At 42.5% G+C, this 27,474-nt stretch overlaps 1 protein-coding gene across 1 annotated transcript in view; it reads right to left on the bottom strand.

Annotated features, from left to right (window-relative positions):
* The window catches only part of LOC136886716 (Fanconi anemia group J protein homolog), a 139,030-nt gene that overhangs the window by 100,655 nt on the left and 10,901 nt on the right, over positions 1-27,474 (bottom strand). Inside the window, exon 3 of the mRNA XM_068230927.1 lies at positions 3,868-3,980. Within this exon, the coding sequence (XP_068087028.1) occupies positions 3,868-3,980 (113 nt within the window). The remainder of the gene's footprint in view (positions 1-3,867; positions 3,981-27,474) is intronic.

Genomic DNA, 27,474 nt, shown 5'->3' with positions numbered 1-27,474 from the left:
TGTTGCACCCTGACAATGCGCCGGCTCGCAGCTACCTAACAAAATATCATATTCCCGTTGGGCCCCATCCACCGTATTCTCCAGACTTAGTTCCAGCAGACTTTTTCCTGTTTCCCAAACTTAAAAGCACGTTGAAACGGACGTTGTTTCCAAACCACAGAGGAGATTCAGGGCAATGCGATAAGAGACCTGTGTGCCATCCCAGAAAGTGCGTGCCAGGAGGCTTTTCAAAAGTGAAAGAAACGATGGGAACGGTGTATTGCCAGTAAAGGAGAGACAGTGCTTAAAATGTTGTACAATAAGCAATAAAGCTGTTTTTAGCAAAAGTACGGTTTCTGTTTGAGCACCCTTCGTATTCCCAGCAGACTTCCTTATGTTCATGTTCAGTACTGTCGCATGGCTGCTAGATGGCAACGGATGATCGTTACGATAACTTAAGCAATTACTTTTAATTTTACTCACCAGGTAGATCCACTAGCCCTATAAAATATTTTTATCTTCGACAAATGAAATTGTTGACCGAGAATGTTGTAGTGGTTTAAAGTTGTTATTGCGTGAATCTGTTTTTCTTTAGCTTACAAACACGATATTTTGGTCTCATCAGCCTAGTTTAGAGTTTATTTTGTTCTGTTAATATGTCATGTGTTCGTTGTAATTCCCAAACCATAATTATACATATTTTCATCACTCATTTCCTTGGATTTTCAATGGATGGGTCAAGTTCAAGGCAAGGCTGAATGATTCCGAAATCCTTGAATATCCAGATCATTTATACAGCAATGGCGACTTTGTTGTCGAAAATGATTTCCATTGCGTGGATGCTCCTGCAGATATGCCCACGGCCACAGTACCTCGCCGTGCATTGGACCGTGATGAACCTGACTGATGAAAGAGACCTGTGGAGTGAAATTATTCACCGAGCGAGTTAGCGGCGAGGTTAGAGGCGCACAGGTGTGAGCCCCGAAGATGGTTTTCCGTGGTTTCCTATGTTCACACGAGGCATGTGCTGGGGTTGCACCTTATTTAAGGCTGCGGTCTTTCCCTTCCCACTCCTAGATCTTTCCTATCCCATCGTCGCCATAATACCTCTCTGTGCCGGTGCTACGTAAAGCAAATTGTACAAAAAATATTCAGAATTAAATGTTGTTTCTTCAGGTTTAATGATCAAGAAGTCAGATGAAATAATGTGTGATATTTTTGTCACTGAACACGAATTTTTAGTTTTCAAACAATATTTCAAAATGTAGTACCTACCTTTTTTTTCACGTAACTTACGAATCGGAGGTATATTCATTTCTGAAATGCTCGAAATTTGATCTGATCAGTAAAATTTCTTAGATCTTAATACACTGGCGGAAAATGATATCCCAACACCAAGAAGGAGTTGCGCTAAATAAACGAAATTCGGGAGGGTGTTTGCACATCTGAAAGACGACGCCTATTCAAATGTTCATGCTGTTGAACGAAGAGCGGTGCTAGTGGCGCCACTATGACCTTGCGAAGCAAGTTTGCTTTAAATACGCGCTGTTCACTTCGTGAGCGTTAAGCATCGTCCAGTGTTGACGTTGTGAGAGGTGAGAGTCAATCATGCCTTTAAGGAGGCTACGAGAACGTTGATATTCTTTGCGTAATATTACAGAAAGACTTGGCACGGATGTATCCACAGTGCATCAACGTTGGCAACAATGGACACGGGAAGAAGAAAACCGCATTCCGGCCGCACATGGGCCAATACGGAGAGAGAAGACCACCGTATTCGCTGCATGGCTGCGGTGAATTGTACTGCATCTTCAGCAGCCATTAAAGCTTCAGTTGACACCGCTAACTGTAAAAAATCGCTTACTTGAGGGACAGCTCCGAGCCGGACGTCCTGCAGCGTTCATGTCATTAACTCCGAATCTCTGCCATCTGCGACTTCAGTGTGCCAAGCTAGAGCTTATTGGAAGGCGGAGTGGGATATGTTGTGTTCTCAGATGGAAGCCGTTTCTGTCTTACTGCCACTCATGACCGTAGACTGGTAAGGAGGAGGCCAAATGAGCAGTTGGAACCAAGCTGTCTGCAGCGTCGACACACTGGACCTAGATCAGGAGTTATGGTCTGGAGAGCAACTTCCTTTGACAGCAGGAGCACTCTCGTCGTTATCCCAAGAACCTTGACAGCGGGTTTATATGTCACACCGGTGACTGAAGTGGCAGTGCAGCTATTCATTCGCAGTTTCAAGGTAGTGTTTTCCAACATGGTAACGCTTGTCCTTATACCGATGTCACCCAACGTGTTCTACAGTGTCGATCAGTTGCCTTGGCCTGCGAGATCACCAAACTTTTCGCTCATTGAGCATGTATGGGACGACAAATTTAGCGTCATCAAATACCAACATTAACCGTTGCTGATTTGACTGGCCAAGCGCAACAGGCGTAGAAATCCATCCCACAAAATAACCTATCGTCGCTGCCGGGACGAAACCTCCTATGTGAAATATTTTAGCTTAGAACTTTGGCCGGTAAGGTTCTGTTATCTAAGGTGCAATATTGTGTGACAATTGTCAAGGAATTCTCGCTCTTCATAATTTATGTGCTGCGGGTCAGTATATCTCTAAAAATATTTTCACATAGGAGGTTTTGTCCCGGCAACGACGCTATACTGTAGCACCTGTACGACATAATACTTGCACGCTGCATTCAAAATTGTGGCGAATACAGCGGCTATTATTGTACCACCATGTCACATGTTTTCCCGTGGATACTAGAACCTGTGTCCTTGGAACTTTTATTAAATAAGCTTGTCACCTACACAATTGCTTAGCCTAAATTGCATTCCTTCTTGGTGCTGGGGGTTATGTGAACGAATGCGATCCACTAAATGTCACTGTAGTATTTGCCCCATATGGAAGATATAAATTGCTTTCACTCAAATAAAGTGTAAAATCTGTGGTAAATTAACAAATAGCGTCGTTACTGGAGAAATATGTATATGTACTTACGGGCTGTAGACAGGACTCTCTTATGTTGCATTCCGCTGCTCGCGCCATCTTTTGTTTCTTTCTTGAGGTCCAGGGCTAGCACCAACGAATGGGAGTGCTATGTCTGTGAATTCTAATTATATTTGTCCATATGAGTAGCGCGGGCAGTTCAAACAGCAAAATAGCATGATCCCCGGACCAATAACAATGAATGAGTTAGGGGACAAAACGAATGAGCAACATGAAGAAAACGACACCTAACTAATTCAAACAACTTTAGTGACCAAAGACATCACACACGAAAGTGTTAGACAAACAAAACACATACGAAATCCCTGCGACGTAGCGAAAAAAATAGTTTTTCTTTTGCTAGTGGTGTTTCGTCGCACCGACACAGATAGGTCTTATGGCGACGATGGGATAGGAAAGGCATAGGAGTTGGAAGGAAGCTGTCGTGGTCTTAATTAAAGTGCAGCCCCAGCATTAGCCTGGTGTGAAAATGGGAAACTACGAAAAACCATCTACAGGGCTGCCGACAGTTGGATTCGAACCCACTATCTCCCAGATGCAAGCTCACAGCCACGCGCCTCTAAGCGCACGGCCAACTCGCCCGGTGAAAAACAGTTGTAAGGTAGTAAAGTATGTATCCATATTATTCTCTACAAGTAAAATATTTCGTACCTTTTCTTAATTTATCGCAGATTTTACACTTTCTTTGAGTAAAAGCAATTATTGTCTTCCATGTGGGAAAAATAATACAGTGACATTTCGTGGATCGAATTCGTTCACGTAACCTCCCATACGAAATGAGATAAGAAGTAGTAAATAAAATACAAATATATTCCCCACTCCCCCCACACAGGAGACATTCACTTAGCAAAAGAAAAGAAATGGACTCAATGACCAACCTTGTGTCTCTTGCTGTCCTTAGCTGCGGTCTGGTGGCTGCCTCCAGGAGAGGAGTTGTTGCTGAACCGACTGATGAAAGGCAAGTCGTCCCGAAAATCGTCGTCGTCATCAACTGGAATGAAGATCACAAGAGCGTCAATGTAGAAGCATATACACACTGTTGCTACCTATTTAACGTCGCATACAGGGTTTATGGATAGGAAAGGGCTAATGCTGGGAGAGTAACTGCCGTGGCCGTAATTCAAGTACTACCCGTTTCATCAATCGTGGACGATGGAGAACTGAAGAATTGGTAAGTTCTTTTCCAGTAATGGAAATTATAAGAAAACAGCTGACCAAATTTCAAAGAGCGACCCCTCATTTTAAAGTGCACAATTTTATGAAACTGGGAATTATATATATATATTTTTTTTTTTTGCTAGGGGCTTTACGTCGCGCCGACACAGATAGGTCTTATGGCGACGATGGGATAGGAAAGGCCTAGGAGTTGGAAGGAAGCGGCCGTGGCCTTAATTAAGGTACAGCCCCAGCATTTGCCTGGTGTGAAAATGGGAAACCACGGAAAACCATTTTCAGGGCTGCCGATAGTGGGATTCGAACCTACTATCTCCCGGATGCAAGCGCACAGCCGCGCGCCTCTACGCGCACGGCCAACTCGCCCGGTGAATTATAATTTCTATAGGACTGTCGTCTTTTGTACATTTTAATATGGATAAGTATTTACGACTGCGGGTCTATCTGTAATTAGTGTACGTAATTTTTTGCGTGGACAGAAAACCGACAAAACCGCTAAATTAAAATATCAATGGAAAAGCATATACGGAAATGGATAAATAAATTACGCCTAGAAAAAAAAAGTGTTATTAAGATAATTTAAAAGTTGGTAAAGCTATTCTGTATAAACGAATGAAGAATTATTTTACAAGTTATTATTTAAAGACTGAAATTAGACATATAATCAAGATGTGAAATAAACTGCCGTGAAAGGGCCTGATCTTTCATTTATGCATTACTTTTTTTAGCTTTAGCAATCCTGCCTGAACTTTCACGGCTGGATTTGTCTTTTTTCTCATTTAAAAAACATCATCACATTAAGACACTTATCAATAAAAATATCGACACATTCCTTACACACATGATTCAATGAATTAACATTTAAGAGCTGGACAATTTTCCTCTTAACTTGAAGCCTACTAACAGAAAGAAAATCTATAAATTTAGTCTCAAAAACATTCAAAATTTCCCCATAAGCAATACTTGCCATTATATTAGGATAAAGAAAATTTGCATCATCATATTGTTTCAACAAAATATGTACATTTCTTAAGTCACCCATATTTTCTTCAGTGCTTGACAACGCATTACGGCATTCCGAATGGGGTAACTTGGAACACAAGCAGCTACACACATATGCACATGCATTTTCCTGAATTAAATCAAAACCCACAGATCGCACCTACAACAACACATCGGTTTTGAAGGTTAACTGCTGCACTATACAATTAAAATAAGCTTATTATATTTTAAGCCAGTCAAAATATGGGTCGCGCAGGTCAGAAGTTTAGGAAGTAGACTACTATAAAAATTTCGTGTCATTTGAAGAATATGTATGCAAACACAATATTTACTTACACTTTCCTGTCACGAGGGAAACGGAAGAAAGACCGCGAATCCTTCTGCACTTCATAGTTATTACAGCCAAACACAGCACACATCTTTCCGCTCATGTTGAGAGGAGATATAAAGGAATAACACACGCTACTATGTACTTATGTCAACTTACTGCAAACGCATAAATATCGCCAAAAACTTCACAAACAAATATACGTGCTCTTATGACAGAATCATTAACTCCAGGTCACTCCGCTAGACAGAGCTCTAATCGCTCTCCCTCGATATCTCGCAGAGTGTCGTCTATTGTCTCTACTGTATTTGATAGAGGTAAGTAGAATAGCACTACTGCCAACTGTTGGTTTGATATGGCTGTCTTTTTTTCTTCTTCTTCTTGCCGTGCGGACAATATGCACCGCGGCGATAGATAAAGCCCCTCGAAGGGAGTGTAGCCGCTTCTGTTCTCATGACAGAAATTGGCCGGGAAGTGCAAAAATACGTTACAGTTACTTAATGACCTTTTCTTTTCTTTTCTTGCCGTAAGTGCCGCGATTAAAGGAGGAACTGAGAAAGTGTAAGGTTATGGTCCGACGCCATCACACTTTCAAACTTCGCGGGCCTCTTTGGCCTTATTTCTTCTGCAGTGGTTGGTAACGAAATCTCTGTCTCTTCATTGGTGGGAATGACGTCTTAATTTTCGACATCTCGGCCAATGCCCGTGATCTTTGGCACAAGCAACGGTTAATGGTGCCTGGACCATTACTGTAGATACGTAATAAAAGTAAATATACTTCTAGGTGCGGGTGGGTTGGTCCATGGCAGACGTAATGTACACATCTCTCCTCCAGAATCATTTCTAGGTAAGAATAAAATCATAGAAACTATTATGTTATATTCCTTGAGGGGCGGACTCTATATTTCCACCCGCGTCTCCTCCTGCCATTGTTCCCACCCGCGTGTACCAGGAATCATTCTCGCTTCTTCCATGTCTGTTAATTCTAAATTAAAAACGGGATATCCTGAGCCCACACAGCTTTCACTCCCGTACAGTGAAGTCAGTCTGATGTAAAGATACTTTCGTCCGAGAACTCACTTCTAAAAATAAAAAATAAAAGAGAAAACCGACATAGTGGAAATGTGTGCATCAGCATTGGTACAGAGAGGAAGCAAGGTGTGATTTGTCAGATAAACTTGTAAATATCAAAATGTGAAGAATGTTTGGACAGACCCCGTGGTGTAGGGGTAGCGTGCCTACATCTTATTCAAAGACTTGATATGAGGGCTGGTTGGAGGTCCACTCAGCCTACGTAATTACACTTGAGGAGCTATGACGGTGAGATGGCGCCCCGGTCTAAGAAGCCAAGAATAACGGCCGAGAGGATTCGTCGTGCTGACCACAAGACATCTCGTAATCTCCAGGCTTTCGGGCTCAGGAGCAGTCACTTGGTAGGCCACGACTCCTCGCGGCTGTTGCGCCATGAGGTTTCGTTTGGTTTGGTTTGGTTTGAGAATGTTTGGAGTATGAAAGCCCTCAAGTCATCTAGCACAGTACGTATAACGATAGTCAAAATATTCTCTCGTTTTATTAATATGCTAGATTAACATTCAATGTCCGGCTCCATGGCTGAATGGTTAGAAAGCTGGCATTTGGTCCAAGTAGTCCCGAGTTCGATTCCCGGCAGGGTCGGCCATTTTCATTTCCATTGGTTAATTCCTATGGTTCGCGACCTAGGTGTCCGTGCCGTTTTCAGCATTAGAATTCATCTTAGGTACGGCTCTATCCTCACAGACGCGCAGGTTGCCTACAGGGCGTCGACTGGAAAGACCTGCACCAGGTCTCTCCGGGGTTTACCTGCTATTCTTATTAATTAATTAATTAAGTAATTATTAATCTGTTTACAGTTCAGGGTTGGTTTCTCCCCGGACTCAGCGAGGTATCCCACTTCTACCGCCTCAAGGGCAGTGTCCAGGAGCGTGAGACTTTGGGTCGGGGAGATACAACTCGCGACGAGGATCAGCACCTCGTTCAGGCGGTCTCACCTGCTATGCTGAACAGGGGCCATGTGAGGGGGGATGGGAAAATTGGAAGGGATAGACAACGAAGAGGGGAAGAAGAGGCCATAGCCTTCCGAAGTTAGGTACCATTCCAGCATTTGCCTGGAGAAGTGGGAAAGCATGGAAAGCCACTTCGAGGATGACTGAGGTGGGAATTGAACCCCTCTACTCAGTTAACCTCCCGAGGCTGAATGGACCCGGGCCTCCGGGGGTGGCAGCTAATCACACTAACCACTACACCACAGAGGCGGACAATTATTTTATTTATTTATTTATTTATTTATTTATTTATTTATTTATTTATTTATTTATTTATTTATTTATTTGGGAAACCAAATAAGTGGGATGCCAAAATGGCACAGTTCCCCAGAGAAATAGATATTTACAATAGAGCAGCACAACGCAGACTTAAAAAATATAAATGAAAGAACAACGAAAAAGATCAACTAGGGCCTAATAACAAAAGTAGCGGAAGAAAATTAAAAACTTACATGATAAATGTAGGGAAACAACAAATAATAAAATAACCGCGAATGAAAAGAACGATGAAAATTATTGAAAGTAAAACGAAAAGAAAAACTTAACAGGTAGGCTCGGTAAGATAAAACTGATATGACTCATATGTAGAACAGTAAATATAAATATTACGTTATGTACAATAGAGGGAACAGCAATCAGAAGAGACAAAAAAAGGAATATGAAGGAAAGGATCTAAGTTAAGGAAGATTATATTAAAGGAGACATACGAAGGAAAAACGTCAAAGTTCCTGTCAGAAGATAAAGGGTTAAGGAGGGTTGGAATGCGGATATAGGCCTATACAGTTCTTTGAACAAGAGAGAATACGGTATATGAAGGGAAGGATTTATCCCGGTTTTGCGAGTTGTGACAAGTAGGGGGAAAAAAAGGATATAGGTTCAGGAGAACGAAATAAACAGTTAACGGCGTTATATAGGGATTTAAGGTCGGCTGTATTCCTGCGAGTAGTATCCGATTGCTGATCAACGTTTGATAGATTCATAACGCGCTAACCCGACTTGTATTTCTCTTTTAAACCTCTTCGTACAAGAGTGCCACACGCCATACATTTCCGTGGACAAATCTCAAGTGCGCACTCACGTTGTTTGGGAAACGAAACAGTTATAATACACTCTTGTATCTATAGACGGCGGAGGAAAGAGCCCCCTGTGAATAGTTGTGACAGGTGCTTCTGTATTTATGGCGTTAACTAGCTCTGGTTTCAATCACCAACCTTTGGAAGTCAACTTGCAAGAGACCATGACAATAGTTAGCAGGTGTGACACGTGTCGTGCCGTCACAGGGGGCTCAGAACAGTCTCTCTCTCTCTCTCTCTCGCTCTTTTCGTTTCTCCTTATACAAAGACATCTCCTCCAAATCCCCTCTTTACAAAGAAATCTTATATATACCTCTAGGCTTTAAGACCTATTGACTAACATTACCCGAAGAAACTACTTTCTTTTTTTCCTTTTTCCGTCCCATTCTTCTTTTGTTACGTGACAGAAACGGAACGGGTGTAATTTGTCAACTGTTTGGAACTATTCTCATGGAATAATAAACCCGTTGTAACAAACATTTCTTTTCCATGTCATAATACGTACTAATCATAATCTTTTGTACAAAAGGGCAGTCATTTGTTTTCCAGAAACAATTGACTACAGGTGCCAGTGTCATAGGGCCTACGCCAGATGGGGGATTTGAATTTCTTTCTGTTTGTAGATAATTACGATTGGAAGTTTTAATTGAACGGCAAAGGCAGGAATCTCTTTCGGTATACATTTCATAATTTAGGTTTCAACAAAACAACGTTTTAAAAATGTTTCTGGAGGTGCTAGGGGTTGTGTCTTGATTGCGAACAAGAGGTTAGTGTTGACGTGAGATACATAAAACAGATACAATTTTCAAAACAGTCCCATGTGTAATTTTTGTTCTAATAGTATTAATATTTTTTCCTAGGGGCTTTACGTCGCACCGACACAGTTAGGTCTTATGGCGACGATGGGATAGGAAAAGCCTAGGAGTTGGAAGGAAGCGGCCGTGGCCTTAATTAAGGTACAGCCCCAGCATTTGCCTGGTGTGAAAATGGGAAACCACGGAAAACCATCTTCAGGGCTGCCGATAGTGGATTCGAACCTACTATCTCCCGGATGCAAGCTCTCAGCCGCGCGCCTCTACGCGCACGGCCAACTCGCCCGGTAGTATTAATATTAACTGGTACATTGGGATGTTTTAGATAACCTAACCAAATTTTAAAAAAATAGTTTTCTAATTGAAAATGTTTAATAATTTAGTTTGAGGTAATCTTATCATTTAGAATATTATCTTTTTTATTGTATAACATAACTAGAGGGGCAGTTGTTTATGGTGGATTAGTGAGAGTTGTATTATTATTATTATTATTATTATTATTATTATTATTATTATTTTGCGAGTGGCTTTACGTCGCACTGACACAGATAGGCCTTCTGGTGACGATGGGATAGGAAAGGCCTAGGAGTTGGAAGGAAGCCGCCATGGCCTTAATTAAGGTACAGCCCCAGCATTTGCCTGGTTTGAAGATGGGAAACCACGGAAAACCATCTTCAGGGCTGCCGACAGTGGGATTCGAACCCACTATCTCCCAGATGCAAGCTCACAGCCGTGCGCCCCTAACCGCCCGGTATTATTATTATGCCAATGAAAGAAGTGAGTGGTTGCATCGGCAAGGCATTAGCCTTTAGAATATTTATTATTATTATTATTATTATTATTATTATTATTATTATTATTACTATTATTCAAAATAATACATAAGAAGTGAAATAGTCAGTTTATTTGGAAACAAGTGGGTTTTTTCTTACATTCTCGCTTAACCGCCTCTACTTTATGCCTGGCCGCAATCTCGACTCATTAATGAGCGTCAGATCCAAATTATCCCCTTCAGGTACCCACTTGTTCGCAATCAGGACGACACCGTGCTAGGAAGAGATCCGTCAAAATGTCGGAAAGTATGAAATCACATTAGGAAAGAAAACAGAGTTGTGCCGGGGTGATCGGTGACCGATAATACACTGACTGACAGAGCAAATGCAACACCAAGAAGGAGTGGTTCGAAAGGGATGAAAGTTGGGGAAAGAACAGAGACGGCACGGACGAATAATTGATGTTTATTTCAAACCGATATGCAGGTTACACAATGCCCACGGCATCGACTCAGTAGGATGTAGGACCACCGCGAGCGGCGATGCACGCAGAAACACGTCGAGGTACAGAGTCAATAAGAGTGCGGATGGTGTCCTGAGGGATGGTTCTCCATTCTCTGTCAACCATTTGCCACAGTTGGTCGTCCGTACGAGGCTGGGGCAGAGTTTGCAAACGGCGTCCAATGAGATCCCACACGTGTTCGATTGGTGAGAGATCCGGAGAGTACGCTGGCCACGGAAGCATCTGTACACCTCGTAGAGCCTGTTGGGAGATGCGAGCAGTGTGTGGGCGGGCATTATCCTGCTGAAACAGAGCATTGGGCAGCCCCTGAAGGTACGGGAGTGCCACCGGCCGCAGCACATGCTGCTCGTAGCGGTGGGCATTTAACGTGCCTTGAATACGCACTAGAGGTGACGTGGAATCATACGCAATAGCGCCCCAAACCATGATGCCGCGTTGTCTAGCGGTAGGGCGCTCCACAGTTACTGCCGGATTTGACCTTTCTCCACGCCGACGCCACACTCGTCTGCGGTGACTATCACTGACAGAACAGAAGCGTGACTCATCGGAGAACACGTCGTTCCGCCATTCCCTCATCCAAGTCGCTCTAGCCCGGCACCATGCCAGGCGTGCACGTCTATGCTGTGGAGTCAATGGTAGTCTTCTGAGCCGACGCCGGGAGTGCAGGCCTCCTTCAACCAATCGACGGGAAATTGTTCTGGTCGATATTGGAACAGCCAGGGTGTCTTGCACATGCTGAAGAATGGCGGTTGACGTGGCGTGCGGGGCTGCCACCGCTTGGCGGCGGATGCGCCGATCCTCGCGTGCTGACGTCACTCGGGCTGCGCCTGGATCCCTCGCACGTGCCACATGTCCCTGCGCCAACCATCTTCGCCACAGGCGCTGCACCGTGGACACATCCCTATGGGTATCGGCTGCGATTTGACGAAGCGACCAACCTGCCCTTCTCAGCCCGATCACCATACCCCTCGTAAAGTCGTCTGTCTGCTGGAAACGCCTCCGTTGACGGCGGCCTGGCATTCTTAGCTATACACGTGTCCTGTGGCACACGACAACACGTTCTACAATGACTGTCGGCTGAGAAATCACGGTACGAAGTGGGCCATTCGCCAACGCCGTGTCCCATTTATCGTTCGCTACGTGCGCAGCACAGCGGCGCATTTCACATCATGAGCATACCTCAGTGTCGTCAGTCTACCCTGCAATTGCCATAAAGTTCTGACCACTCCTTCTTGGTGTTGCATTTGCTCTGTCAGTGTAAAATGCCTATGGGAGATAAAGAACATCTTACTAAAGAAGAGGGCAGCGGGTAATTCCACAACCATCACATGTTATAAAGTGGCGTATGGCTTTTAGTGCCGGGAGTGTCCGAGGACAAGTTCGGCTCGCCAGGTGCAGTCTTTTGATTTGACTCCCGTAGGCGACCTGCGCGTCGTGATGAGCATGAAATGAGGATGAAGACGACACATACACCCAGTCCCCGTGCCAGAGGAATTAACCAATGATGATTAAAATTCCCGAATCTGCAGGGAATCGAACCCGGGACCCCTGTGATTAAAGGCCAGCACGCTAACCATTTAACCAAGGAGCCGGACACCTTTACATGTGACAACACTGTGTTGTGTTCCAAAATATTACTGTTTTCGGTGCTTTTTGTCCCACAAAATAAGTTTACTTTAATTACCGTCAACATAAAAGCAATACCAAATATGGTCCTCAATACGAACATAACCTCGCTACATGCAAGTTAGTAAGTAACAACGGCATACAAAATCACTAGAGTTTGCCATTTCTTCTTATTCTTATTCTTCTTGTTTCATTATGCCCATTCATAGAGCGCGATGAAACTTGTTCATTGGATTGATGACTTTCGCCTTCCTAGTCTTCCAAAATCTTTTCATGAACTCACTGTGTTGCCTCTCCCGTTCTTTTGATCACTTTGTACCAGTCCTACTGCTAGTTTTGACCACAAATGTGTGGTTATTTGCCAGGTTCTGAAGACTTCACCACAATTTTTCATGATGTCTTCCCCGATGTTCAATTTATTCAGGTCTCCTCTTGTTTCCTCCAAACCAAAACCAAACACCATGGCACTACAGCTCTTGAAAGGCCTTGGCCAACCAAGCGACCGCTGCTTAGCCCGAAGGCCTGCAGATTACGAGTGTCGTGTGGTCAGCACGACGAATCCTCTCGGCCGTTATTCTTGGCTTTCTAGACCGGGGCCGCTATCTCACCGTCAGATAGCTCCTCAATTCTAATCACGTAGGCTGAGTGGACCTTGAACCAGCCCTCAGGTCCAGGTAAAAATTCCTGACCTGGCCAGGAATCGGACCCGGGTCCTCCGGGTAAGAGGCAAGCACGCTACCCCTACACCACGGTGCCGGCCTTGTTTCCTCCAGCCGATTTATTTTTCTGTTTTGGGAATTTATTAGATTGGATAAACTTTTTGTGAGACTATTATTATCCATCCTAAAAATGTGTCCAATTTTCCTTACGTCGCACCGACACAGATAGGTCTTGATGATGATGATGCTTGTTGTTTAGGTCATCGGCCCCTAATGGCACGAAATGTAAGGACAATTAAAAATCCATAATCCTCCACTGATCAGAATTCAAAACGTGAGGACGAAGAATGAATGGATGGATATGAAGTTAAAACAATCAGTGGATCCGACCTGAAATAGCCCACATTCCTAGAAACTAGCGTTAAACAATAGTATTACTGACCAAGGGACTGCTTCTAAAGCACAGTACTGAATCGATGATGCTTGTAGTCTAAACGGGTCCAAAATCCAGGTCATCGGTCCCTCATAATGGTACTTATCGCTAGGAAAGTAGAACCATGGCATTTGTCATGTTGCGGTACTAATCAAAAGTAGCGTAGACTCGCGGCATTCCACACAGTATGGTACTAATCACAGGTAATGTAATGCGCACACGTAACACAGACCTATGATGTTTCGCACACTGCGGCGCTATTTACAAATTAAAGTTGCATTTTAAAAGTAAGTGGACACTGAAAAGTATGAGGTCATTTCTAACACACACAAAATTCAAAAGAAACGGCAGTTCATGACAAAGTACACGAACATAAAAGTACAGCGACAAAGATGCATCCACCTCCGCTGAATAAAGAAAGGAGCGGAAGTAGAATAAGAAGAACAACAAGAAGAAGGCGAAGCAATGATTATTTATGGTCAGTCCCATGTATAAATACAAAGGCAAGTGTGAATGTTCAATGAAAAAGCATGTAGATATAATTCCAGTCCGTTCTTTGTAAATGTACCACGTTTTTCCATGGACTTTTTGTAAATGATCCCCTTTTATATACAGCAGAACTTCAATAATCCGGGCCCCATTAGTCCAAACTTCATTTAATCCGGACAGTCGTTTAATAATAATAATAACCGAGCTCGATAGCTGCAGTCGCTTAAGTGCGGCCAGTATCCACTATTCGGGAGATAGTAGGTTCGAACCCCACTGTCGGCAGCCCTGAAGATGGTTTTCCGTGGTTTCCCATTTTCACACCAGGTAAATGCTGGGGCTCCCACTCCTAGCCCTTTCCTATCCCATCGTCGCCATAAGACCTATCTGTGTCGGTGCGACGTAAAGCAACTAGCAAATAATAATAATAATAATAATAATAATAATAATAACAATAATAATAATAATAATAATAATAATAATAACAATAACAATAATAATAATCGGATCTCAAAAATGGAGAGAGCATACGGCTTGACAAAAAACATCTACAATAAGAAGTGCTTATCCTGGAATTCCAAATTAAAACATTACAACACCGTGGTCAAAACAGAATGCCTGTATGCCAGTGAATGCCTGTCCATGAACTACAAGCTGGAGAAGCTAGAAGAATTCTCAAAAAATTATGGGAGCTGTCCAAACTGAAAGCGGATGGAAACTTCGGAGTAACAAAGAAGTTTACCAGAAGGTGGAAAGTATCTCAGAGACCATGAAGAAAAGGAGGCTGGCGTTTCTTGGACATCTATACAGAATGAATGCAGACTTACCAAACAGATATTTGATTACTTCTTGAGAAAAAAGACCACTACATCGTGGATTAAGGAAACGAAGAAGGATACGGAAAGGTTAAGCATCTTGGAAGACCAGCTGTTAGAAAGGAATACGTTTAGGAACACACTGCAGAATTTGGAAGGTGTTCAAGCCGCAGGAAGAACTAGGAAGACCGGAAGAGCCTGGACAGATGAACAACGGAAGCAGGCCAGCGAACGCATGAAGGAGTATTGGACACAGAGAAAACTCCGCACGAAGAGAAAGAAATGAAGTTGTAGCGTGATCCTTAGTGGTACATTCGCTTGTAAAAAAAAAATAATAATAAAATACATAAATACAATTACAGACGATCCAGGTTATAACAGAGGAGGAGATCGTTGAAAATGTGCTCGCTGCAGAAAGCTCTGAAATACATGAATATGACCAGGATGAAGCAGGTGTTATTATTAATCGTAAGCCAAAACTTAGTGAAATTAAAGACCATCTGAACATTGTCATTAAATACATTGAAGATAACAACGATATAAACAAATCTCCATATTACGAACATTTGAGGCATCTTTTTCCCCATGGTCATGGCCTAGCAAGCGACCGCTGCTCAGCCCGAAGGCCTGCAGATTATCAGATGTCATGTATTCAGCACGACGAATCCTCTCGGCCATTATTCTTTTCTTTCAAGACCGAAGCCGCTATCTCACCGTCAGATAGCGCCTCAACTGTAATCACGTAGGCACAAAGGCTGAGTGAACCTCGAACCAGGCCTGAGACCCAGGTTAACGTCCCTGACCTGGCCGGAAATCGAACCCGGGACCTCCGGGTAAGAGGCAGGCACGCTACCCCTACACTGCGGGGCAGGCTCTATTTGAGGCATCTGCGTGAGTCAATTATTAAAAAAACTAATGTCAAAGGAAGACAACAAAACAGTGCCATCAAACCAGTAAGAGTGTCAAGTGTGGTCAATGAAGGTGTGCCTTGATTGTCATGTTCTAAGTCCCTACCGCACTAGTTGTTCTATATTTTATAGGGCCTAATACTGTATTGCATATCTTGTATACTGAGTAACCTTTGTATTTCTTAAATTTAAAATACTGTACACGTTCTATTTACTAAACAGAGTGTTTAACTATGTACCTAACCTCATTTCGTAAGTTCTTTTGTTTAATCCGAACTTTCGTTAATCCGGACAATCTAGAGCCTTAATTAGTCCGGTTTAATGAGGTTCTACTGTACAAACAAAATGGACATCCTAGTACAGGTGTCGACAGGTGAAGACGTTCTTCACACGAGACCGTCGCCAACATTTCGGCTGCGTCTCGTGGTTGATCGCACGCTGCCATCCTTTCTTTCTTTCTTTTTTTTTTTTTTTTCTTTTTGTCAGCCAGCAGACATTTCAGAATACATTAATGTAAGAGACCTAAAGTCGCAGCCACCAAATTAGGGGGGGTCAGAGAAATTACGCTGCTGCCCAGGTTATGTAGTAACTGGCGAAGAAATGTCTAATTGAAACACATCATTTCGGAACACGAGGCATTCTTTCCAAAGCTCCTTATTTTGATGATGATGATGATGATGATGATGCTGGTTGTTTAAAGGGGCCTAACATCTAGGTCATCGGGCCCTAATAGTACGAAATGAAACGAAATGTTATGACAATTTTAAAAATCCTTTTTTTTAGCTACTTTGCTTTACGTCGCACCGACACAGATAGGTCTTATGGCGACGATGGGAGAGGAAAGGGCTAGGAATGGGAAGGAAGCGGCCGTGGCTTTAATTAAGGTACAGCCCCAGCATTTGCCTGGTGTGAAAATGGGAAACCACGGAAAACCATCTTCCGGGCTGCCGACAGTCAGATTCGAACCCACTATCTCCCGGATGCAAGCTCACAGCTGTGCGCTCCTTACCGCACGGCCAACTCGCCCGGTAATTTAAAAAAAATCCAGAATCCTCAACTGACCAGATTCGAAACCGTGCGGACGAAGAATGAATGGATGGCTATGAAGTTAAAACAATCAGTGGATCCGACCCGAAATGCCCCACATTCCCAGAAACTAGCGTTGAAGGTATTACTGACCAAGGGACTGAGTCTAAAGCACAATACTGAATCGATGATGCTTGTAGTCGAAACGGGTCCAAAATCCAGGTCATCGGTCCCTCATAATGGTACTTATCGCTAGGAAAGTAGAACCATGGTATTTGTCATGTTGCGGTACTAATCAAAAGTAGCATAGACTGGCGGTATTCCACACATTATGGTACTACTCACAGGTAATGGAATTCGCACATGTAACACAGACCTATGGTGTTTCGCAAACTGCGGCGCTATTTACAGGCAACGCAAACCTATGGCGTTCCTTACATAAGTGTACTAACCACAGGGACCCGCACTATTCCGTGGTGTTCCTCATATAATGGGTACTAAGCACAGGCAAAGCAGAACCATGGTGTCGCTAATCCCATGGTGCTGTTCATATAGTGGTACGAATCACAGGTTCTGTAGAAGCCGGCACCGTACTCTATATCTACTAATCACAAACCTATTTTGTACCTAACATAAGTTAGTGGTACTACGCGCAAGTAAAAGCGACCAATGGTGTTTCCCGCGTGGTGGTACTAATCACAAGTAATTTCATGGTTCTAATTTGATCATCCCTTGGTCGCCCCTTTTAGTCGCTTCTTACGACAGACAGGTGATACCGTGGGTGTATTCTTCGTCTGCGTCCCCCACCCACAGGGGGTGCTCCTGATTTTACCTCCTATAAAATTGCAAAACAAAGTAGCCTATAGCCTACTACAAGCTTCAGGAAAGACTGCTGATTTCAACAGTATAATAATTTTCCAGAGCCTCCGTGGCTCAGACGGCAGCACGTTGGCCTCTCACCGCTGGATACCGTGGTTCAAATCCCGGTCACTCCATGTGATATTTGTGCTGGACAAAGCGGAGGCGGGACAGGTTTTTCTCCGGGTAGTCTGGTTTTCCCTGTCATCTTTCATTCCAGCAACACTCTCCATTCTCATTTCATAGCATCTATCAGTCATTAATAAATCACTGTGGGAGTGGCGACCCCATCGTACTAATAGCCTATATCTGTTTCATTCATTCCATCCCTGACCCGGTCAAAGACTGGAAAACAGGTTGTAGGTTTTCATTCATTCATTCATTCATTCATTCAACAATTTTCCATATGAACCAATTACAATAATTATTAAGAATAAAAACCTGAACAGGTAATTTTAAATCCATAAAATCATGTACTGAAATTTTCAGTAAGCGGCCAAGTTTTTGTTTTCTTTAGCCAATAAAATGTTGTCTGCGGGGGAAATGTAGAAAGTAGTCCAACCTTTATATTTTTTTAAATCTGGAACATGAGTCTTTTAGTTCTTCTGGAAATTGCCCGGAAAATGGCCATATAAATGTCGCTATCTGAGGTCGTTCGTGTAGCGCGCGCCACCGCAGGATACAGAAAACGGAAGTACTTTCGGATTTCGCATTAATCAGTATCAGTTTTATTAACATCTTTTCTTATGGTTTACAATATAAAATAAAATACTTGAATACTATACAGAGTTTTTCAGCTAAGTTGTCTACATCAAATATCTTGTGATCCGTTAAAACATTCTGTTTTCAAATTCTTAAATTGTATTGAGGGGCTCAAAAAGTACTGTCCTATTCCTTTCGATCACATACGTAATTACCGAGAAACCGGTAGCAAATTTGGTTTTTCTAAATGCGACTATACTAATTTCACCCAAACAGAACAATTAAGAATCGAACGATAAATTCAGTGATGTGCTTATTTTGCAAATCAGACGAGTATTTTTGGAGATATTAAATGGTTTCAAATTTTCAGGCGTTATAGACAGAAAGAGACGCGCCACTCGCCTTGATGTCGGGCGCGTTGTTCTCGTGCTTGATTCACGCCGTGTTAAAAATGGAAATGGCGTATGGCTTTTAGTGCTGGGAGTGTTCGAGGACATGTTCGGCTCGCCAGGTGCAGGTCTTTTGATTTGACTCCCGAAGGCGACCTGCGCGTCGTGATGAGGATGAAATTATGATGAAGACGACACATATACCCAGCCCTCGTGCCAGCGAAATTAACCAAGGATGGTTAAAATTCCCGACCCTCCCGGGAATCGAACCCGGGACCCCTGTGACCAAAGGCCAGCACGCTAACCATTTAGCCACGGAGCCGGACCACGCCGTGTTGATAAACACTCATGCCTCACCATTATTTCCAGGGAGAGGGGGCGCAGTATGATGTAGTGGTGGTGGTGGTGATTATTGTTTTAAGATGAAGTACAACTGGGTAACCATCGTCTATATAACACTAATCAGAGGGAAAATATGGAAGGGGTCCGACACTTCGAAAAATGAAGATATCGGCCAAAGGAAGATAAGGGCCACAAAGGGCGTGAAAATGAAAGACTCCCTAGCCCTCGCAAACCTAATAGCGTCGGGGTCGGAAAAGAACAAGAGTTAACCAAGGGAGGTCAGATAAGATAGATGAAAGTGAGGAACCTGGCACAAGTAAGTGGAAGCAATGCCAGGACTCAGCTAAGGACCCCGTGGTCGCCAACCCACGCTCCAAAGTTCAGAGCCCCTGGGGCCAGTATGACGTAGACCTACAACATTTTGAAGTTACAAAGCTTTTGTTTCATTGCTGTTGAATCAGAAAAAGACCAAATATCACAGTGAAATTTTAATCATTTAAGTGATTTATTGTCCTTCTCATGAGTACATGGAATCAACAAAAATCTAATGAATGACATGGTCAGTGGAATGAATGGATACAAACTTAACGGACGCGATTATTGTTGGGCTCTTTGATCCTCCTTAAAGCCATCATGTAGGATCGATGTAGGTCAGCAACAGGCAGTGGTCGAGTTGAAATACTAAGTACTGTACTCATTCAGTTCTGGCGAATCTGAGAAAACCTAATTCATTTACAAATTTAAAATCAAACAAAACGCCTACTTGTGAACCATCAAACATCATGACAAGCACAATGCCATCACAATATGCTATGGATGGAATACGTTTATCACCACACAACCAGTAGTGGCGACTGTCCTCCTCGACCCCCCCCCCCCCAACCACCACTTTATGGAGAAAACATATTTTTATTCCATTTTAGTCAGCTTGAACTAGGAATTATGCGAATTATTAAAAAACAATGTGTACACGCTCTGTTGTTTTATCAGCTAATTTTCGTTAATTATTAACAAAATTATTAACGATAACACGGATAAAATGTCGTTGGTCGCGCCTAACCGATTCGTATAGCTCCACAGCGAATAGTGGAGGCTTTGCATGTGCTGTGAGGAAGGGTAGCAGGCAAGGGCGCCCACACCCGGGGGCAAGGTGGTGCAGCCCCCCCCCCCCCCTAGCTCTCAGGGAAAGGCAAAAATCTAGCGTAGTCAGGTGTTTTCCTTTCAAGAAAATAATTTAAAAGTCAGTATTGCGTAGAAGCTGTAGTACCGTCCCCCCACCAACAGGCAGGGGATACCGTGGGTTTTTCTACCGCAGAATACAAGTCGCCATTTACCTTCCAAAATATTAAAAATACTGCGTACCCCCAGGTCTGCCCCCCCCCCTCCCCCCTACAAACTGTCATATGGGCGCCCATGGTAGCAGGTCATCGACACCCACTGTACATTACTTGCTTTGTAAGATTTACTCCTCATTTTCTTTTGTCCACTGAGTATTTACTTTTTGTTTAAATTTTGGAATTGTTGCTGCCTGTTTTATATGTTTTCAGGGAGAGCATTGCACACCTTCACAGAGTAGTGCCATAAGGAGTTACATACAACCATACTTACTAGTTTTTACAAAGTCTGTATGGACTCTCTCTCTCTGCCCCTCGAGTGTTATATGAGTGTATGTCAGAATGTATGATACAGATAGTGTTTGTATGAACCAAATTATTCTTGATTATAATTATATACCATCACAGCTGAGGCTATATCACGTAACATGCAGAGTGGTAGAAGTCTGCATTTCTTATACAAATAATACGTAGGCGTTAAGGGCGGTAAGTTATAAAGTACTTTTATAGGTGGGCCGGCAAAAATTTGCACTTGATAATTGTAATTCATGTTGGCACCACTACAAAAATGATATGAAGAACGTCACCCGTCAATTGGAATGACCAATCTACTACTTTTTATGTCAGATACAGTTTTCATATTCACTCGTATTTAACTCCGTAAAGTCCTTATAATCTTTTATCTGTTACAAAAATATGAAAAATGAAAACCTACAACCTGTTTTCCAGTCTTTGACCGGGTCAGGGATGAAATGAATGAACCATATATAGGCTATTATTACAATGGGGTCGCCACTCCCAAGGTGATTATTAATGACTGATAAATGCTATGAAATGTTAATGGAGAGTGTTGCTGGAATGAAAGATGACAGGGAAAACCGGAGTACCCGGAGAAAAACCTGTCCCACCTCCCCTTTGTCCAGCACAAATCTCACATGGGGTGACCGGGATTTGACCCACGGTATCCAGCAGTGAGAGGCCGACGCGCTGCCGTCTGAGCCACGGAGGCTTCTTACAAAAATATGATCGTTTAAAAATATTATAAGGTTTAAGCGAGCCATGAAATAAATACGAACTATTTTCATTTGATTGTTGTTGGCAATATTGGTAGTATAGTGGTGCCATCTATAACTAGCTTGACTACCATATTGAAGTGTTGCCGGTTTGTCTGTCGCCGCTAGTTCGTGGTCAGGTGTGATTCGCGCGTTTATGACAGTTTTGTTTTCTTTGTGAGGTAATTGTGAAATTTGCGCCGCGGAGTGGCCCTTTATAGCAGGGCCTCTCAAACGCCCAAAATCTCACGCGTGCAGAGCGAGGCGCAAGAGCTCCGTGCACTGTGCATCGGTGCCGCTCGGTATGGCTCGGATCAACGCTTCGTCTCTGGGCTACTCGGCTAAGCTCGGCTCAACTCAGCCCGGATTTGGAGCGCTACGGAGCAAGTGGGGGAGAGGGAGACAGGCGGAGCGAGCGAGAGAGGCGTAAGGAAAGAGAGAGTTAGCGCTATTGCTCCAAATCGAGGAGTGGGGGGTCTGCACTCAGGTCAACCAAGCCAAGTCGTCTTTTGCACCGTGCACAGTGCATGCACCACGCGCATGCACCCTGAGAGGCCCTGCTTTATAGTCATGCATGAGAAACGGTCAGGAGTTGATGATCTGCCTAGACGATGACGGCAATGACAACGCAGGCGACGGTAGTGATGGCAGTGATCTGGAGGGTATCGAGCCTCTACCAGTGTGAATAAGGTATGAAAATAAGGTTTCTGAATTTTCGTAAATTTAATACATTTTACTTGAAACCTTTTGTATTAACACCGGTAGGTCTATATATTATTGTAACATTTATTGGCGTATTTAAAGTGGGATTCTTGGCGGCCGATTTCTTCTGTATTTTCTAATATCACGATAATAAGAACTTCGTAGTAGATTTATTTATCTCCTATCATTTTGTGTGATCAAATATTTTATTGTAAACTTAATCGGTGTGTTGAAAGTTCGATTTTTGGCGGCCGATTTCATTTGTATTGTGTATCATCGCGATGTCCGACTCGTTGGCCGAATGCTCAGCGTACTGGCCTTCGGTTCAGAGGGTCCCGAGTTCGATTCCCGGGCGGATCGGGGATTTTAACCTTAATTGGTTAATTCCAATGGCTGGGTGTTTGTGGTCCCCAACATCCCTGCAACTCATACACCACACATAACACTATCCTCCACCACAATAACACGCAGTTACCTACAAATGGCAGATGCCTCATCGGAGGGTCTGCCTTACAAGGGCTGCACTCGGCTAGAAATAGCCACACGAAAAAAAAATCATCGCGATGATATTAAAAGCATGTTTTTAAAAACTCACGTGTCGTGAAATGAGCTGTTGTTGCGGTGACAACATCGCTTTCTGCGCCATTGCAGTGTTAACCAACATTGTGCGCAGTTGTCATGTGCAACCTTACGCCGGCCCACCTATAATGCTCTTTTTTGTAAAGTGGCAACTTTCTCAAAGAGTTCCCTATTGCAATATCCCCAATAATAAATCACTTAAGTCAGGTGGCTTTCAGTGAGAGCACGATAAGTAGGTTTTAAACACTTATGGTTGAATTTATGTTACTTTGCTGACGGTTATGTCTCGTCATTTCAATACCATATGTAACTAGTCAAGTTGGCAGCATTGATGAACCATTAAAAAAAGAAGAATAGGGCGGCGATATTTGCGTTTTAGTGTAGGCCTATATCCTTACGTGAAGTGTACTATACCCCTATACTGGCGTTCGATGACCGAAGTAGCTGAGGAAGAGATATGTCAAAAAATAATCAAAAAGTTCTTTTTTGAAAGAATCCAGGGCAATGTTATTCATAACAATGCACACAAGCAGAGCAGAGTGCAGGTTTTGATTGCAGTCACTACCTCTTGTTTACAGAAATACCTACGTCACCGAAAACTAATTTATGAACGGGTCCGTTTATTATGTATAAACATGCACACAAATAGCTCGCCCGATATTTGGGGAAACAACATAAACAGAAAACAAGACACACACACACACAAAAATAATATAGTTTTCATGTAATGCAATCACACAACAATAAAATCGTGAACAAGGCCGGGCTGTTATTAAAACAGTAATAATTCCGAACGCAAGAAGTTCGCTGTCATCTATTCTATACTAATACATATAAGTCGAAGTTTAATGCGTTGCCATGTAAGCTTTGGGAAGGTATTCTTTCTGATTATATTAGACATGTGTGTGAAATTAATAACGGGTTCGAGCAGTTCGGGTTTAGGAAAGGTTATTCCACTGAAGCCCAACTTGTAGGATGCCAGCAAGATATAGCAGATATCTTGGATTCAGGAGGTCAAATGAACAATATCGCGATTGATCTATTGATAGGGTAGACTACTGACAAAAATGAGGAATACTGAATTAGACAAAAGAGTGATTGAATGGTGGCTACATTGAAAATTGAAATAACAACAATAAGTTAATTTGTTAATTTGTCCACCCAATCAATGCAATAAATCTTGTCTTTGTTAAATAACATTGACATATTAATTAACTTACTGTTATTATTTCAATCAAATATCATCAATACGAATCAAGAATTATATTTATCACTTGTAATTGTGGCTATATTTCTAGAAAATAGAACTCCTGGAATTAGAGTACGTGAAACTTTATCTGAACCTGTAATAATTAAGAGGGGAATTCCTCAAGGCAATATTATTGGACCTTTATGTTTCTTATATATATCAATGATATGTGTAAAGAAGTGGAATCAGAGATAAGGCTTTTTGCAGATGATGTTATTCTGTACAGAGTAATAAATAAGTTACAAGAGTGTGAGCAACTGCAAAATGACCTCGACAATGTTGTGAGATGGACAGCAGACAATGGTATGATGATAAACGGGGGTTAAAAGTCAGGTTGTGAGTTTCACCAATAGGAAAAGTCCTCTCAGTTTTAATTACTGCGTTGATGGGTGAAAGTTCCTTTTGGGGATCATTGTAAGTATCTAGGTGTTAATATAAGGAAATATGTTCATTGGGGTAATCACATAAATATGATTGCTAATAAAGGGTACAGATCTCTGCACATGGTTATGAGGGTGTTTAGGTGTTGTAGTAAGCATGTAAAGGAGAGGGCATACACGTCTCTGGTAAGACCCCAACTAGAGTATGGTTTTAGTGTATGGGACCCTCACCCGAATTATTGATTCGAGAACTGGAAAAAATCCAACGAAAAGCAGCTCGATTTGTTCTGGGTGATATCCAGAAAAACAGTAGCGTTACAAAAATGTTGCAAAGTTTGGGTTGGGAAGAGTTGGGAGAAAAGAGACGACCTGCTCAACTAAGTGGTAGGTTCCGAGCTGTCAGTGGAGAGATGGCGTGGAATGACATTAGTAGACGAATAAGTTTGAATGTTGTTTTTAAAAGTAGGAAAGATGATGAAGATAAAGTTGGAATTCAAGATAACAAATTGGGGCAAATTATCGTTCATAGGAAGAGGAGTTTGGGGACTGGAATAATTTACCAAGAGAGATGTTCAATAAATGTCCAAAATCTTTGCAATTATTTAAGAAAACTAGTGGCCTGTCGCAGCAATAGCTGCAAACAAAGACTAAACATTAAACTGAGGACATTTTCTTCTCATCCCCCAATGTGGACGGTGGCTGAACTTTGACTTAAACGGCATCCAGTGTGTCACTGTTCATCTCAGCAACCCCAACAGCTATGGATTCGACACCATTTTAGATTATTTTTACATGGCACCCCGTTCTCACTCTCACCCCCAGGGGTGGCTTACCCGAACGGTGTTTGTTTTGAGATAGTAAGTAATAAGTGCACAAAGTTTGGTTGAAGTTGCTCCAGTGGTTTAGGAGGAGATGTGAAAAGGTACTTCATTAAACATGGCGGCGAGCTGCCATCCTCCTATATCCAGCCACGATCATGAACCTCCTAGCAAGAAAGGTGCATCATAAAACATGGCAGCGTGTTGTCATACTCCTTATATACAGCACTTCTTACGGGACTGTCACGATACACAGTGAGTCATCGTCGCCTAGTGACAGTCTGTCCATCGAGGTCGATCCAAATCTTGGTGTGGTTTTAATTACATAAAATTACTCATCATTAAAAAATACCAATCGATTTCGTTCAAATCACTTCCTAAACCCCCTCAGGGGTAATACGAATAAATTGTGAAATGTTCAGCCAAATCGGTTCAGTAGTTTTTGAGTCCATTCGAAACGAACAAATATTCATTTTTATATATGTCTAGCAGGTACCGGCTGCTTCGCCCGCGTTAATTAATTCAACCGCATTGCATGTTTCTAAATCGTTTATTCGAAAGCAAATTACAAATATATTTATTAACACACAACGTTTTCTATTATTTTAATATTTTACCCCCTTCTTACCCCGCCCGTAGGGCTTCCTTACTCCACAGTTTTATTTCCCAAACAGTAAATCATGTGTGTATCATGTTTGGTTGAGAGCTATGCTAGAACTACAGACGTACATCCATAATTTCGGTCATTTTTTGACATTCCCCTTCTATCCCCCATATCGATTGGAATGAACTTCGATTTAAACGACATCGAGAGAGTCACAGTTCATCTCAGCTACCCGAAGAACTACAGATTCGTCACTGATATAGGTCATTTTCAGATTTTCATATTACACCCTCTTCCTTTAGGGGTGCTAAGGGTTTTTTGCTGCTACAGTAATTTTTTCAGATAGAAGTTACATGCGTATCAAGTTTGGTTGAGGGCTATGCTGGAACATTCAGAAATTCACCCGTAATCTCTGTCACTTTCGACATTTTCGGTTTTCAGCGCTTCTCACGCCCCTATGCCATGGGGACTGAACTTGGACTTTTCATTTTGATATACAGTGGAACCTCGGATTGCGAGTAACTTGGTCTACGAGTGTTTTGCAAGACGAGCAAATATTTTAAATAAATTGTGACTTGATAAGCGAGTGAGGTTTCGCAATACGAGCGTCACGTGTACGTACGTTTTCCCCTCCTCCTGCCACTCTCTTTCCTGGGAAAGTGTGTGCAATCATTTCCCGCGCTGGACTTCAGTTGGCGTGCCTCGCTCGCATAGTCAACACCGTACGAGTGTACATGTTTTGTTTCTGTCATCTGTGATATAACTGTTCTGCAACGATGGGCCCTGTGAACGAAAAGAAGGCTAAAAAGGAATTCGGTCGGAAGAAGGAGATGATTACAGTGGATGAATCTGTTCAATGCAATGTCACATTTTCGTGAAATCCTCAAAAAGAGGCAAAAGCCACAGTCATTGGACAGGTTCCTCGTTAAAGTTGCACGAAAAGAAAACACTTCCAATGAGCCAACCCATAGCAGTGATTCCGTTAGTGAAATTCGTGCTACACAGTGACTCTTCTCATGTCATCTCTCGTCTCCCTCACACCAACAATGATTCTATTGTAAGGTAAAGTGCAGTTTAATTGTTTTACGTTATATTTTGTTTTAGAAATGTTATGCGAATAAATGCTTTTGTGTTGTGAACGAATCATCCGAGTTTCAATAGTTTCTTATGGGAAAATTTGCTTTGATATACGAGCGATTTGGATTACGAGCATGTTGCCGGAACGAATTATGCTCGCAATCCAAGGTTCCACTGTATATAGAATAAGAAGAAGAAGAAGAAGATAAGTTTCAAGGAACACCACATAATTTTCTCTCACTCTTGGGTTGGCAACCCGCTCATCGGACTTGTCTTGCGGTTTGCTACCTTCTCCTATTTTCTTTTTCTCCCCTTCTCACCTCGTATGCCGAACTACCCTTCAGATTTTGTTCAAATCACTTTCTAAACCCTCTCTGGAGTAACACAACAATTTGTGAAATTTTCAGCAAAATTGGCTCAGTAGTCCAGTATATCGCGATACGGAGTGAGTCGTCGTCGCTTAGCGACAATCTGTCTATTGATGTCGATCCGAATCTTGGTGTGGCTTTGTAATTAAATTAAATTTCATAAAATAAAATAAAATAAAATAATTCATCTAAAACCACTTCCTAAACGCTCTCAGAAGTAATAAGAACAAATTCTGAAATTTTCAGCGAAATCGGTCCAGTACCGTACCGTAGTTTTTGAGTCCATTCGAGACGAACAAACAAATATTTATTT

Source organism: Anabrus simplex, chromosome X, assembly GCF_040414725.1.
Source record: "Anabrus simplex isolate iqAnaSimp1 chromosome X, ASM4041472v1, whole genome shotgun sequence".
Classification (NCBI taxonomy): domain Eukaryota; kingdom Metazoa; phylum Arthropoda; class Insecta; order Orthoptera; family Tettigoniidae; genus Anabrus; species Anabrus simplex.
This window is presented reverse-complemented; position numbering and strand designations above follow the sequence as displayed.